Source organism: Pelophylax lessonae (assembly GCF_965119305.1).
Source record: "Pelophylax lessonae genome assembly, chromosome: 2".
NCBI lineage: Eukaryota > Metazoa > Chordata > Amphibia > Anura > Ranidae > Pelophylax > Pelophylax lessonae.
In genome coordinates, this window is record NC_138769.1 from 610140840 (window position 1) to 610158246 (window position 17407).

The window sequence follows — 17407 nt, forward strand, 5'->3', positions numbered from 1 at the left end:
TCCAGGGCCTTTGCCCACACGCCACTTCCACCCAGGACACTAAGGACCGCAGGACCGCCATCAATGGGAATCTGGGGTTTCCGAGGGACCTGCCACCTCCATAAGGTGGGTCAGTGGGGGAGATGTCCATAAAGGAAAGGAAGACCTTCAAGTACAAAAATTATCTTTTGGCACCACTAAAGGATCCCCTCAAGGCTCAGGGTACCTATTAGCAGAGAGTTAACAGTGACCCCCACAGACTCTACCGACCGGGGGGGGGGGGGGGGGAGCGCCAAGAATTGGAACCCAGCATCATGGACGCTATCCCTAGACATTTGTCCCAGGCACAGGAAGAATAGAACTATAGAACTGAATAGCAGTTGCTGTGCTGTGTCCCTCAGACTAAAAGTCATACCTCATCTCATGTCATTGCAGGTGCTGCCAAAAGGAGAGTGGAGGTGGTAACAAGATTCCCTATTTAATCCTTGAAGTCTCAGCCTATGCGGGTATATATATCCTTGAGGAAATGTATCCATGCTCAATACCTATTTCCATCTGGTAAGAGGCTTGTTTAATATGTTTCACCCGAGTGCAGTGGAGCACCAAATCACTGTCACAACATAGGTCACTCGAGAGGAGCTATTTGCACTTAACCACTTCCGTCTGGTAAGAGTATAACTTGGAAGGTGGTGGGATTTAAGCACCAGCCACATGGATAAATGGATTTTATTTTTTAATTAATATCACGTTCATCCTTATTTACTTTTGAAGATTCACTGAATCATATGGACTTTGGGATTTATCACTTTGTACATATGTCATCATGGTGTGTATCACATATATTATGATTTGTGTTTTTGCACATCAGGATTATTTATTTTAATTTAGCACACCGGATCATTTTTCACATATATTTATTATCCAATCAGTTTATTGGACCTTTGGTAGCAGCTTTATTTTATTCAATCAGCTCACCTTTTTTCTATTCACCAGGAAGTAGCTAAGGAGGAAGAGGAGGAGCTTAGGCATCCCTACAAGGCTTCAGTTGTCGCCAGCATCTCCCAGACTAAGGGAAAATGGCACCTGTGACATCATCCGGCTACACAAACATGGCTGCCAAATGGAGACCAGCCAGACTAAAGCCCCGTACACACATTCCGATTGTCGGCCGTAAATATTCGGCCGACGACCGATCGGCCGATTGTAGGCTTGTTAGTATGATGCTTCCGACAGCGCACTTTCGGCCGAAAAGAATCTGTCGTGTAGGCATTAAAATTTTTGTTGGCCAACACCAGACCGGCCGATTGTTCGCCAGTCAGTACAGAATTCGGCCGACAATCAGCAGATTTGCAAGACTGGGCATGCTCAGAAAAGAAAAAACACATGGAAAGTTAACCATCACATGACATCACTTCTGCAGTCGGCTGTTATTGGCCGACAAAATTCGTGTGCAGTCTTTTGCAGTTTTCAACAGACAACAGCCCTGGACAAAAGATGGCCGATTGTCCGGCCGACGATCGGTACGTGTGTACGAGGCATAAGGGAAAATGGCCACCATCAGCTAAAAACACTGAGGCATGCTGCCAGGATCTTTCCTGCACCCTCTGCAAGGTGACCCCCCCGGAGTAATAACACAATTAGGGGAGACTCCACTGTTAACTCTGTACTGGGACCCCCCTGCACTATACCCACACTGCAAACAGCAGGGCAAGCACCTAGGGGTCTCCTACACTGGGACCCCTTCAGACTACCAGGGTGGGACACTATCCTAGAACCCTTAGAGTGGAGATAGCGGGGCAGTCCCCATGGGTCCCTGCTGCATCCTCTGCCCTGGGACTCCCACCAGACTCCAGGTCCAGACGGGGGGGGGGGGGGAGCCCAGCTCAGTGAGGGATTTACGGATGTGGAGCCTGTCCTGCCGTCACCGTCCCTGGAGAAAACCACAAAAAAAAAAAAAAAAAAAATGGGGGGGGGGGGGGGACTGTACTTACCCTTCCATGGTGTGGGTAACGCTCCAGACAGAACTCCGCCACTGAAGTAGGGGAGCTGTTTAACTCGCGGGCCAGCCTCTGTCCATGAGGCTATGTTGTGGCCGACCTAGCGTGTGGCTGCTGACTGCACGCTCTCACTTGCTTGGCTGGGGGACCACTGGATCTAGATTATCCAGCCCATCGCCCAGCAGTTGATTGTAGATCGCCCCAGAGAAAAAACAAAAAAGATGTTCTGAAGGAGAAAATTGCTAGGACCAGAGATCCCAGCCGGGAGCCTAGGTCCTTACTCCTGACTAGACAGATTAAAATACGGATTACCTAGTGCAGAGAGGGGTGTTATATACCAGCTGAGGACAGCCCATGGGCATAGCCAGGTGTTTTTTGTTCTGCCTAGTCCTACTCCTGGAGGCGGCAATATTACTCACTAGTTATAATTTATGGAGCGATGTGTCCGTCAAGCGAAAGAAATGTTTAAATTGTAGTGTGTGAGATATAGGACAATGATAAATATATCTATGACATGGTATCCAAACTATAGAACATGAAGACCATAATGAAAGATTTGAGACTTTCTGTAAAGTCTTAAATTATTGCATAGTTCTCTCAGCTCAAGACAATCTGGGAATGCAATTCAAACACCACTACTTAATGCGGTCAAATGAAAAATGCATTTCTGCCACTAGGGGGCATTGCAGGGGAAAGGCTCCAGTTTAGTTTGCTTTCGGCTCCATCTTGCACCTCCTACAGTTGGGTGATTGTTGCGATACAGTAGATAGTTTGTCCTCTTGTGCCTTAGTTGACAGGTAAGAGGGTACATGTGTCTTAATTGACAGGTAAGAGGGTACATTTTTCAAAGTGGTCTTTATCTTTATAACCTTTAAATTATTCCATTTCATGTTCACCACCATCACAGTAGAAGGTTAACCTATACACTTTAGTCTGGTCGGTAAATTGTTTTTTCCTCCTCTCAGTAAAACTGAGACCAACATCTAGGGGTTTGGGAACATTTCCACAGGACAAAGCTGCAATATGCAAATCCTTCTCCACAGCTACTCTTCTGTCGGCCCCACCATCATGCACGGAGGAGTCACCTGAACTATTCGATGGTGTCAGTGACATGCTGCTGGAGGATGTGCAGCAATTTGAAAGCTGTGATGTTGGTTCGAAGGTTGATGAAGGGACTAACGTGAGCCTAGAGAGGGGGTGACAATGACTGACAAGAAACCAGAAGTCATGTTGCCACAGCTGAAGCATATTGCCAAGTTTGCTCCAGTGACGAGAAGGGAGGGGATGAGGTCACTGACTGTACTTGGGTGCCTGACAGGATGGAGGAGGGGGGAGGGGGAGGACGAGGAGGACGCACAACTCCAACGAGGCAAGATGTGCACCAGGGACCGCCATAGCCGTAGCCAACCTATTGCGTCACAGCACACAGCTCCACTGGTGCGGCAAACCCCCTGCAGACTCCCAAAAGTTCAATAGTGTGGGTTTTTTTCAGCACATGTGCAGTAGACTGCAGAGTTACTGTTTGCAACATCTGTCTGAAGCGGATCAAGCGTGGCCAGAACACCAGCCACTTGGGCACCACTGCCATGCAGTCTGTTGGAAACAGCACCTGAAAGGCCAACCAGATCAAAACAAGCATACATCACCTTGCTCCTCATCTGTGATCTCTAACCCTACTATACCTCATGCCTTCCCAAATAGCACCATTGAGAGGGATGATGGTATAGCAATGAGTGCCACAGACTTGCACCCAATCTGCTAGCAATACAGCACCGCTTGATTTGAGCAGCAGGCAAATTTCACTACCCCAGTTGCTGAATCATAGAATGAATGATACTGTCCCAGCCATACACATGCTCAACGTCTTCATGCTAGCATGGCCAAATTGCTAGCATTACAATTGCTGCCTTTTCACCTGGTAGACTCTGCACCCTTTCACAAATTCGTGGAATGTGCGGCACCACAGTGGCAGGTCCCAAAAATGCATTTATTTTCATGTAAGGCCATTCCGGCTCTCTACCATCATGTGTAAGGTAGTGTTTTGGCCTTGTTGGACAGAGCGGTCAGCAGGAAGGTGCACATTACTGCTGACTTTGTCCAGCAGGCATGGCCAGGGACATTACATTTCGTTCATGGCGCACTGGGTAACTGCTGGCAGCTGGGAAGGATGCAGAACAGGGTTCGGTGTTGCAGCTTGTTTTGCTACCATGCCTCCAAAAACCTGGTGCTGGTTCTGCCACATCTGGCTACTCTACCACCTCCTCCATGTCCTCTTCTGTTCAATTGTCCTCTGAAGCAGTTGTGCTCCCTAAGCATGCAAGGGGCTACGCGAGCAGTCAAGCTAAAGATGCCATGCCGTGCTTCAGTTGGTCTGTCTAGGGGATAGGAGTCACACCGGTGCAGAGATTGTCAGCTCTGCAGGGGCAGGCTCAGAAATGGTTGACGCCACGACAGCTTGAGCCAGGAAAGGTTGTATGCGACAATGGTACCAACCTTCTCTCCACCCTCCGACAGGGACACTTGACACATGTTCCATGCTTGGCATATGTTCTGAATCTGGTGGTGCAGCGTATCTTGAGCAGATACCCAGGCTTCAAAGATCTGAGGCAGGCCAGAAAAGCCTGTGGCCATTTCTGGCTTTCATACAATGCCAGTGCTTGCTTATCTGATATTCAAGAATTCAACCTGCCCAACAACCACCTCATTTGTGACATGCTCACCAGGTGTAACTCAACGTTGGCAATGCTGCAGCACACGCAGCAGAGGGCCATCAATGAGTACCTCTGCGAGTATGGCACAAGGACAGGGTCAGGGGAAATTGGCTTTTTTTTGCCATGCCAGTGGCTTTTGATAAAGGATGCATGCATCATTCTGTCACCATCTGAGGCCGCCACAAGGATGGTGAGCTGGGACGATGCATGCATCAGTGACACTAGCCCTCTAGTCTACCTGCTGGAGCACACGCTGCGTGGAATCATGGACATGGTACTTGAGGCAGAACAGCGGGATGAAGAGGAGGACTTCCTTGCCTCACAAGGTCCCCTTTATGCAGATATTCCTGCAGGGCTACAAAACACACAGGAGGAAGAGAAGGAGGATTTTGGCAGCATGGGTGTAGAGGATAGCATACAGCAGTCAAGGGATTGTTTTGATTCCCCAGAAACCCCAGAAGTTGTACGTGGTTGGGGAGAGGTTGCTCCAGCTGACAATGTCATCCTTAGTGACCCAGAGGACTCAGAAGCTCATGCCTCCTCCAACTTGCATTGCATGGGCTCCCTGATTCTGCAAAGCCTGCGAAAGGAACCGAGAATTCGTGCTATCAAGGAGAGGGATAATTACTGGTTGGCAACCCTTCTTGATCCACCTTACAAGGGTAAAGTTGCAGAGCTCATCCTGCCTTCGCAGAGGGAGCAGAGGATAAAACCTCTTGAGGCGGCCTTGAAAAAAAATTTGTGTACCACCTTTCCAGACACTGGGAGGTCAACATTCTCTGGACATGTTTCTGAGGCATCGTTTAGCCAAAGGAGGAGCGGTGGAGAAGGCGGCCAGCTGACCGATGCCTTTAAACAGTTCTTTTGTCCTCAGCAGCGCTCAGGACTGTTAGGTTTAAGCAATTGGCAGTGTCTCCATCATATGGTGCATGATTATCTAGGTGCAAGAGCAGACTTGGAGACCTTTCCAGCTTAGCATCCACTGGGTTTTGAAGATGGACCAGCGCTTTCAGCGGACGTTCAGTGCTGCTGGAGGTTTTGTGATGGACAAAAGAGTGCGCCCGTCCACAGACGGTTGACCAGCTGACTTATCAAAATGAACCAGTCCTGGATCAACTAGAGCTATCAAGCCCCTGATGCTGATGTAACAGATTGAATTTGCTAGGGGTCTGCCATCCCTTGAAGACTGTATATGCTGCCTATCCTATTCCTCTACCATAATTCTGCTAGCTTCCAACAATGTTTTTGGTTTAGGTCACTACCAACCCCCAAGGCCTAATTTTTCTGCACTTGTAAGACATGTGCATACAATTTAAATGTCATATGTAAATTTTTAACAGCAGGCCCTGTCCCTGTGCCCTGCTGAGGGGTTACAGTGTTCAGGCACCAACACCAAAGGCCCAGTTTTTCTGCACCTGTATGACAAGTACATGCGATTTCAAATTTGTATGGATTTTTTAGCAGCAGTGTCCCGTTCCTGCACCCAGCGAGAGTAGCTACGAGGGGATACGGTGTTCAGGCACCAACAACCAAGACCCAATTTTCTGCACCTGAATGATAAGTACATGCCATTTGAAATTTGTATATTTGTACATGACATTTTTTGCTTTAGAAATGTCAGTATTGCTGCAGCAGGCTACATACATTGTAGAGATGCACTACTTTACAGGCACATTCAGGGGACCCCCCAGGCACGATATTTGAAGGAATTTTTCATTTTTACACTTTTGGAGCAATAACTTGCTCTTCAAAATGAGGCCGTTTGATTTGAGGTTCGAGTCCCATAGACTTCAATGTGGTTCGTTTGTTCGACCAAACTTTACCTCTGTTCGCGGTGTTCTGGGGCGAACCGAACCGGGGGGTGTTCGGCTCATCACTACTGTTGAGGTGGTGGTATTGTAAAAAAAAAAAAAAAATATGCACCAAAACAAATCTGTTTTACCTATACACAATGAAAAAAAAAGATTGGAGCCTCTAAACCTTTACCAATATTTCTGCGACCAAATTGGATGATCTGCCTCATTTGCTGGCAATTCTAACAGCAAAATATCAAGTCATTCTCCATAAACAGAATAATTTCAGACTCTACCTTGTACACCGGGTGTCCCATTGGAAGTTGCCTGGTAGTTGCAATCGAGAAGACCTCGGCTAAGAGATGGGTACGGAGAAGGTGAGTGTCAACTTCATGTACCTGAAAGTCAGCACTACGCACCCAGATCTTGGCCAATATCCAATCATATTCCGAATCACTGGGCAGGAAGATGGGAACATTTTTTCCAGGGGCCTGAGATATCTGGAATATAAAACAGATCATGGGATTTATTTATTGGCCATACAATTTACCAAAAGTATGGTACAGCTTTAATCTGGTTTTATTATATTGCATGAATGGCTTTTATAATGGTTCAGACATCACAACCTCCGAAAACTTGTTTTCCTTAACAAAGGCGAGTCATGCTGCTTTTCCTCTTAAGTGCTTGCAAAGCATGCACGTGTAATTGAATGCACAGTCTGTCCTGGGAAGAAGGGGAGTATGGAACTAAATGTGAGGAGGCGTCTGGAACAGGGTAGCCTGGGTAAAAGGTGGATAAACCATGAGTCTGGAGCAGAGCAGCCCAGAACAGCCTTGGGGAGGGGGGGGGGGTTAAAGAGAGCAGCCTGGGAAAAGGGGAGCCTAGAACAGATCAGCCTTGGTAAAGCAGGGCCTGGAACAAGAGGGGGCTCAGGAAAGTATTAGAGGGGCTTCTGCACACAGGTTTTTTACCTTCATGCATAGAATACATAAAGGTAAAAAAATAAATAAAAATTGTGTGCCTATACAACCACTTTATATTTGCTCCTCCTGACTGTATTTAACTCTGTATGCTACTTCTGTGCTGTGGTTGGGGTGCACCTACTGTGTCCCTCCCTGCTACCCAGCACATGTAAGTACAATTCCCACCACACACCTTTCAATAAAGGAGGTAGGGCAAGAGGACAAGACAACTTGAACTATAAGTTTAGAGCTGGGACTTTTGAGGGGAGGGAGGATGAGGGAGAAGGTTTGTTTATTCCACCTGTAACAAAAAGCAAACTCTTCACTAAAAAAACAACTTGAGTTAAAAAAAAAAATATGGAGGTAAAAAACCCCCAAAGCTGCATACTTTTTTATACTAAGTGGTATATTAAATTGAGTAGGATTTCTGACATTTAACAGTTTATGCTTTTGCTGGCTTATCAATGTTCGTTGATTTCTCTTATTTTCCAGAATTGCTTTTTAACAAGAAATGCCCCTCATTACTTCAGGCTGTATGACATGTAAAAGAAAAAAACTGTTTCCAGTTCTGAGATTTACACAACTGCCACAGCACAGTCCTGCCTGGCAAGGAAGGGAAAGGGATCTGATCTTTCTCTGCTTCACTTTCACTTCCAGGTCTCCTCCCTACCCACGCCCCGTGACTAATGCCTCGTACACACGTACTGATCGTCGGCCGACCGATCGGCCGTCTTTTGTCCAGGGCTGTCCTGTCCGCTGAAAAGTGCAAAAGACTGCACACGAATTTTGTTGGCCAACAACAGCCGACTGCAGAAGTGATGTCATGTGATGGTTACCTTTCCCTGTGTTTTTTCTTTTCTGAGCATGCCCAGTCTTGCAAATCTGCTGTCTGTCGGCCGAATTCTGTACTGACTGGCGAACAATCGGCCGTTCTGGTGTCGGCCTACAAAAATTTTAATGCTTGCACGACAGATTGTTCGGCCGAAAGTGCGCTGTCGGCTGTCGGAAGCATCATACTAACAATCCTACAATCGGCCGGTCATCGGCCGAATCTTTTCAGCCGACAATCTGCACGTGTGTACGGGGCATAAACCATGAGAGGAGTAGCAGCACACTGTTGCGTTAATCTCTGTCCCTCTCATTTACCCCTATCAGCATGCCCCTTGTACTGTTCAACTTATTGGCTCCTTGAGCCGCTTCTGCCACCATTCTGAGCTATGCTGTAGAGAAAGAGGCAGAGTTCCATTAAAAAATACATTAGGGTTGTATTAAAGTGTATGTAAACCCAAAATCCATTTTAAATATGTTTGGCTTCAAAGTATTTTTTTTGTAAATCTGTTGCAGACATCCTTACCTGGAGATCATATTAGTAACAGCACTTTATATTGCAGGCTTGTAATGCTTAGCCACTGTTTCATAATCAGCAGCAGCATTGTCACTTTACATTGTGTACTCCTACAATTAGCCATTGGGCTGCCTATCAGGTCTAACAAATAGGTATCCCAGTTGCCAAGTGAAGGAGTGCACACAGCAGGCTGACAATGCTGCTGCGAATTACAAGTCAGTGACTGAATGTTGTCAGCCATCTAACGCATTTGTCACACCAATACTCTATTCCTGATATGTGCCTGCTTTACCATGTACTTGTATGACAGTCTCCTGTACACTCTGTATTCTTCCAGCCTGTGGAGTCTTGAGTAAGCCAAACAAAAAGTTGGGCTCCTGTGGCTACAGCAGAAGCCCCATACTAAAATTTACCTCAATATATGTAGGCGGGCGCTACTTCTGACCCCTAAAAAAAATATAAATATAGGCCCTGTCCTCATGGGCTGGGACACGAAAAGAGCTCTTGAACAAGAGTGGAGTATCCTGCGATTATCAAGGTCGAGTAGGGAACATCATAACAATTTTTATATGTGGCATTCCAACATAGTAAAGGATTACTCAAACAATGTAGCATTTGAACGCAAAGCACATACAGCGCAAGTCGAGACTGGTGCCAAGTTGTATCAGGACCAAATCAGATGTCAGGATGTGTATTCATGTATTTAGATGTCAGAGCTCTAACTGGGTAGAGCCCTACTTCTAGTCAAAAACATGATTAATGTATTCAGATATGTATCCAAAAATGCTAACGTTGATTGCTATTCACCTGCAAGAGAACAGAGTTAATAAAGCACAGACTTTACTTGCATTTGTATTTCCCCTAGTGGCCAACTACCAAATTGCCCCTAGTGGGCCTAAATGCAACAGACGTGTAATATTCTCAACACCGGTTGATTTACTAAAACTGGAGAGTGCAAAATCTGGTGCAGCTATGCATAGTGGCCAATTAGCTTTTAACTTCAACTTGTTCAATTAAGATTTGGTGAAAAAACCTGGAGGGGCCGATTTGTTTCTTTGCACAGCAGCACAACATTTTGCACTCTCCTGTTTTAATAAATCAACCTCTTTGCTTTCTTCCAGAGCCCTGGAATGAAACTAAACAAAACATAGTTCTAACTATTCTAATCCCTATCCAACACATATCCTGCTAGGATAAAGCAATGATAGCAGCAGAAGAGCCAGACATTCCCGACTCCCAATTCCCTTAGTACATGGCTGGTGGAATGTTATTGGGTAAAACATGCTGTACTAACCCTGCATGGACTGCTGAATTTTAGAACAGGTTCTCAAATCAGTGCAGGGCAGCCAGGCACAGCAGTCATCCACCCACTATGGTTCAGTAAACAGCCTAGGAGTTTTCTTATTGTAAATGTATTGCTAGTAGAACTATGGAGGGGATCTGGGAGTAATGCAGGATACCCCAAAACAAAGCAGATTGCTAATGGAGGACACTTCTATCATAATAGCACTAGTAATTCTCAAGGTAATAATCAGCTAAGGCATTCTATTTATGCACACCTGTGGACCATGCATCAAAAAAGTAGCACAAATAATGGAAGAATGAGGTAGTCCAAGTTTCAATGCCTGAGGGCAAGAGAACTCCAGTTTAGAAGAAATTTTAATCACAGGGTCCAAAGAGCGTACACAAAAGTGCTCCAGGGCAAAACAATCTAAACCCTCACATGAGAAAGAACCGTTTCCTCTGCACTGCAACCTATTTAACAAGAACCAATCCACCATCTGTGTACACCTCCCCAGGGTTTGCAAGGGCCCTACTAAATATTCAGGCCAGGTATTTGCATCCTCTTGCCCTAATCCTCAGAAGCTTCTCTTACAGTCTGGGGAAGGTAATCAAATTCCCAGCCTGTAGAGTCTTGAGCAGACCAAAACGACATTCTGGCTCCTGTGGCTACAGCAGAAACCTCGTAATAAATTTACCTCACAGTTAGGGTTGAGCGGACACCTAGATGTCCGTGTTCGACGGGTTCGGCCGAACTTTAAAAAAAAGTCCGGGTCCGTGTCCCGGACTTTTACCGAACTTTTCCCGGACACCGAACCCCATTGAAGTCAATGGGGACCCGAACTTTAAGGCACTAAAATGGCTCTAAAACACCAAAGGAAAGGGCTAGAGTGCTGCAAATGGCAGCAAAACGTAATTAAGAGCATGGCAAGTGCTCTGCAAACAAATGTGGATAGGGAAATAACTTAAAACAACAAAAAAAAACAGAAAAATAAAACAATGTTCTTCTTCATCTCTGAAGGACGAGGCCCATATGGAGTAGGAGGGAGGTTGAGGTGGTGGTGGATGTGGCGGTGACATAGGCGTGCGCACAGGGTGTGCTGGGTGTGCCTGGGCACACCCTAATCACCTAGGGCACATAGCATTGCCAGTGAGGAGATGGGAAAGATCTCCCTGGGACCTGCTCTGCTCTATTTCTCCTTGCCTACAGGTACATGGCCCCGATACATTACTCTCCCTGCTGGCAAACACATGCATGTGTATTTCAACTTTGGGGTGCACACCTTAATGCAATAGGCTGCGCACACCTATGGGCGGTGTAGGTGGAAGCGGCGGTGGAGGAGGACCAGGGCCGGATTAACAGCATCATGGGCTTGGTGCTGAGGATTTTGAAGGGCCTTAAGGGCCGTGCCTTGCCATGCACCCAGAGGAGGAAGGGTGCAGCCATGCATGCCTAATTCAACATGGGATGCTGTCTCTGAAGCCCATAAACACATCCATGCATCGCCAACTGTCCCTCCTTGTCCGGCCTTCACGCTGTGTGGGGAGGTTCTGAGGGTGCTGCCTGGGGAAGCGAGCATAGAAGCCAGACTTCTGTGTTTACAAGTGACAGAAGAGCGGTAACAGTGAATATGGCCAACCCGGGGCCTATATAAAAGGTAGGGGCCTGGAGCTGCAGCTCCAATAGCCCCTACATTAATCTGGCCCTGATGGAGGAGGACGAGGTAGCCAACACTGCTTCTTTTCAAAAATTTTAAATGAGGGTACACCCCAAAAGAGTGAGAAAGAGCAAAAATGGAACAATGGGTGGGTAAGGTCAGTATCCATTGCTATTCTGCATAAGGTACGGAAAAGTCCCGTGGGATCCATGCCTGGTTCATTTTAATGAACGTGAGCTTGTCCACATTGTCTCTGGACAGGCGGCTGCGCTTGTCTGTTATAACGCCCCCAGCCGTGCTAAATACCCGTTCAGATAATACACTGGCTGCAGGGCACGCCAGCACCTCCAAGGCGTAAAGGGCAAGCTCAGGCCATGTGCCCAATTTGGAGACCCAGAAGTTGAAGGGGGCAGACCCGTCATTCACTACATGTAGGCGTGTGCACACATACTGCTCCACCATGTTGGTAAAATGCTGCCTCCTGCTAAGACGTTCCATCTGAGCTGCTGGTGCTGCTGTTTGTTGTGGCGTGCTGACAAAGCTTTTCCACATTTCGGCCATGCTAACCCTGCCTTCTGAGGTGCTGGCGGTGCCCTGGTTGCGTTGGCGACCTCCTCCTCCTCCTCCTCTGCCTTGTGCTTCCACTGTGGCCCCGCTGTCAGATGGGAATGCCAGCAGCATGGCGTCTACCAGCGTGCGCTTGTACTCGCGCATCTTGCGATCGCGCTCCAGTGAGTGAATTAAGGACGGTACGTTGTCCTTGTAATGGGGATCCAGCAGCGTGGCCACCCAGTAATCAGCACAAGTTAGAATGTGGGCAACTCGGCGGTCGTTGTGGAGACACTGCAGCATGTAATCGCTCATGTGTGCCAGGCTGCCCAGAGGCGACGAAAGGCTGTCCTCTGTGGGAGGTGTATCGTCCGTGTCCTCTGTATCCCCCCAGCCACGCACCAGTGATGGCCATGAGCTGGCCTGGGTGCCACCCTGTTGTGAACATGGTTCCATCTCCTCCTCCAGCTCCTCCTCCTCCTCATCCTCCTCATCCTCCAGAACTGTGCCCCTGCTGGACAATTGCGTCCCTGGCGTTTGCGTGTGCAGGAACCCACCCTCGGAGCCCCTTGCGAATGACTGCCCTGAAAGCCTTGGAAATGTTACCTCTTCATCCTCCTCCTCCTCCTCATCCTGTGCCACATCCTCTTCCATCATCGCCCGAATTGTTTTTTCAAGGAGGCATAGAAGTGGGATAGTTAAGCTGAGAACGGCGTCATTGCCACTGGCCATGTTGGTGGAGTACTCAAAACAGCGCAACAAGGCACACAGGTCTCGCATGGAGGCCCAGTTAAATTAAATAGCGGAATAGAAAATATGATCCAAAAAAAGTGTATGTATATCACACGTACACAACCACACTGGGCCCCAATTACTATTGTTTGTACCCCTAAAAGGCTAGATGAGGAGTAGGGGGAGTATGGAACAGGCAGCACCCTCAAACCTTCAGAAGTATGAGATGAACCCCAACAACTTGGAAAGGTGGATCTCTCTCACACGTACCGACACAGACTATCCCGCAATTCAATTGATCCTCAAAGGTTTTTATTGAATAGCGGAATAGGAAATATGATCAAAAAAAGTGTATGTATCTCGCACGTACACAACCACACTAGGCCCCAATTACTATTGTTTGTACCCCTAAAAGGCTAGATGAGGAGTAGGGGGGGTATGGAACAGGCAGCACCCTCAAACCTTCAGAAGTATGAGATGAACCCCAACAACTTGGAAAGGTGGATCTCTCTCACACGTACCAACACAGACTATCCCCCAATTTAACTGATCCCCAAAGGTTTTTGATTAAATAGCGGAATAGAAAATATGATCCCAAAAAAGTGTATGTATATCACACGTACACAACCACACTAGGCCCCAATTACTATTGTTTGTACCCCTAAAAGGCTAGGAGTAGGGGGGAGTATGGAACAGGCAGCACCCTCAAACCTTCAGAAGTATGAGATGAACCCCAACAACTTGGAAAGGTGGATCTCTCTCACACGTACCAACACAGACTATCCCCCAATTTAACTGATCCCCAGAGGTTTTTGATTAAATAGCGGAATAGAAAATATGATCCCAAAAAAGTGTATGTATATCACACGTACACAACCACACTAGGCCCCAATTACTATTGTTTGTACCCCTAAAAGGCTAGGAGTAGGGGGAGTATGGAACAGGCAGCACCCTCAAACCTTCAGAAGTATGAGATGAACCCCAACAACTTGGAAAGGTGGATCTCTCTCACACGTACCAACACAGACTATCCCCCAATTTAACTGATCCCCAAAGGTTTTTGATTAAATAGCGGAATAGAAAATATGATCCCAAAAAAGTGTATGTATATCACACGTACACAACCACACTAGGCCCCAATTACTATTGTTTGTACCCCTAAAAGGCTAGGAGTAGGGGGGAGTATGGAACAGGCAGCACCCTCAAACCTTCAGAAGTATGAGATGAACCCCAACAACTTGGAAAGGTGGATCTCTCTCACACGTACCAACACAGACTATCCCCCAATTTAACTGATCCCCAAAGGTTTTTGATTAAATAGCGGAATAGAAAATATGATCCCAAAAAAGTGTATGTATATCACACGTACACAACCACACTAGGCCCCAATTACTATTGTTTGTACCCCTAAAAGGCTAGGAGTAGGGGGAGTATGGAACAGGCAGCACCCTCAAACCTTCAGAAGTATGAGATGAACCCCAACAACTTGGAAAGGTGGATCTCTCTCACACGTACCAACACAGACTATCCCCCAATTTAACTGATCCCCAGAGGTTTTTGATTAAATAGCGGAATAGAAAATATGATCCCAAAAAAGTGTATGTATATCACACGTACACAACCACACTAGGCCCCAATTACTATTGTTTGTACCCCTAAAAGGCTAGGAGTAGGGGGAGTATGGAACAGGCAGCACCCTCAAACCTTCAGAAGTATGAGATGAACCCCAACAACTTGGAAAGGTGGATCTCTCTCACACGTACCAACACAGACTATCCCCCAATTTAACTGATCCCCAAAGGTTTTTGATTAAATAGCGGAATAGAAAATATGATCCCAAAAAAGTGTATGTATATCACACGTACACAACCACACTAGGCCCCAATTACTATTGTTTGTACCCCTAAAAGGCTAGGAGTAGGGGGAGTATGGAACAGGCAGCACCCTCAAACCTTCAGAAGTATGAGATGAACCCCAACAACTTGGAAAGGTGGATCTCTCTCACACGTACCAACACAGACTATCCCCCAATTTAACTGATCCCCAGAGGTTTTTGATTAAATAGCGGAATAGAAAATATGATCCCAAAAAAGTGTATGTATATCACACGTACACAACCACACTAGGCCCCAATTACTATTGTTTGTACCCCTAAAAGGCTAGGAGTAGGGGGAGTATGGAACAGGCAGCACCCTCAAACCTTCAGAAGTATGAGATGAACCCCAACAACTTGGAAAGGTGGATCTCTCTCACACGTACCAACACAGACTATCCCCCAATTTAACTGATCCCCAAAGGTTTTTGATTAAATAGCGGAATAGAAAATATGATCCCAAAAAAGTGTATGTATATCACACGTACACAACCACACTAGGCCCCAATTACTATTGTTTGTACCCCTAAAAGGCTAGGAGTAGGGGGAGTATGGAACAGGCAGCACCCTCAAACCTTCAGAAGTATGAGATGAACCCCAACAACTTGGAAAGGTGGATCTCTCTCACACGTACCAACACAGACTATCCCCCAATTTAACTGATCCCCAGAGGTTTTTGATTAAATAGCGGAATAGAAAATATGATCCCAAAAAAGTGTATGTATATCACACGTACACAACCACACTAGGCCCCAATTACTATTGTTTGTACCCCTAAAAGGCTAGGAGTAGGGGGAGTATGGAACAGGCAGCACCCTCAAACCTTCAGAAGTATGAGATGAACCCCAACAACTTGGAAAGGTGGATCTCTCTCACACGTACCAACACAGACTATCCCCCAATTTAACTGATCCCCAGAGGTTTTTGATTAAATAGCGGAATAGAAAATATGATCCCAAAAAAGTGTATGTATATCACACGTACACAACCACACTAGGCCCCAATTACTATTGTTTGTACCCCTAAAAGGCTAGGAGTAGGGGGGAGTATGGAACAGGCAGCACCCTCAAACCTTCAGAAGTATGAGATGAACCCCAACAACTTGGAAAGGTGGATCTCTCTCACACGTACCAACACAGACTATCCCCCAATTTAACTGATCCCCAAAGGTTTTTGATTAAATAGCGGAATAGAAAATATGATCCCAAAAAAGTGTATGTATATCACACGTACACAACCACACTAGGCCCCAATTACTATTGTTTGTACCCCTAAAAGGCTAGGAGTAGGGGGAGTATGGAACAGGCAGCACCCTCAAACCTTCAGAAGTATGAGATGAACCCCAACAACTTGGAAAGGTGGATCTCTCTCACACGTACCAACACAGACTATCCCCCAATTTAACTGATCCCCAGAGGTTTTTGATTAAATAGCGGAATAGAAAATATGATCCCAAAAAAGTGTATGTATATCACACGTACACAACCACACTAGGCCCCAATTACTATTGTTTGTACCCCTAAAAGGCTAGGAGTAGGGGGGAGTATGGAACAGGCAGCACCCTCAAACCTTCAGAAGTATGAGATGAACCCCAACAACTTGGAAAGGTGGATCTCTCTCACACGTACCAACACAGACTATCCCCCAATTTAACTGATCCCCAAAGGTTTTTGATTAAATAGCGGAATAGAAAATATGATCCCAAAAAAGTGTATGTATATCACACGTACACAACCACACTAGGCCCCAATTACTATTGTTTGTACCCCTAAAAGGCTAGATGAGGAGTAGGGGGAGTATGGAACAGGCAGCACCCTCAAACCTTCAGTATGAGATTGTGTTCACTGTACCCCACAAAGATTGAGTTCACTGCACCCCACAATGATTGTGTTCACTGCACCCCACAAAGATTGTGTTCACTGCACCTCACAAAGATTGTGTTCACTGTACCCCCCAAAGATTTTGTTCACTGCACCCCACAAAGATTCTGTTCACTGTATCCCACAAAGATTGTGTTCACTGCACCCCAAAAAGATTGTGTTCACTGCACCCCAAAAAGGATGTTGTTCACTGCACCCCAAAAAGGATGTTGTTCACTCCACCCCAAAAAGATTGTGTTCACTGCACCCCACAAAGATTGTGTTCACTGCACCCCACAAAGGATTTTGTTCACTGCACCCCAAAAAGATTGTGTTCACTGCACCCCAAAAAGGATGTTGTTCACTGCACCCCAAAAAGGATTTTGTTCACTGCACCCCAAAAAGATTGTGTTCACTGCACCCCACAAATGATTTTGTTCACTGCACCCCACAAAGATTGTGTTCACTGCACACCAAAAAGGATTGTGTTCACTGCACCCCAAAAAGATTTTGTTCACTGCACCCCAAAAAGATTGTGTTCACTGCAGCCCAAAAAGATTGTGTTCACTGCAGCCCAAAAAGATTGTGTTCACTGCAGCCCAAAAAGATTGTGTTCACTGCAGCCCAAAAAGATTGTGTTCACTGCAGCCCAAAAAGATTGTGTTCAC

The 17407-nt window shown here is 46.4% G+C and overlaps 1 protein-coding gene across 1 annotated transcript in view; it reads right to left on the reverse strand.

The window, feature by feature from the left end:
* The window catches only part of LOC309545290 (polyunsaturated fatty acid lipoxygenase ALOX8-like), a 134192-nt gene that overhangs the window by 37998 nt on the left and 78787 nt on the right, over nt 1-17407 (reverse strand). The window contains exon 8 of the mRNA XM_082244432.1: nt 6777-6980. Coding sequence (XP_082100558.1) covers nt 6777-6980 — 204 coding nt within the window. The remainder of the gene's footprint in view (nt 1-6776; nt 6981-17407) is intronic.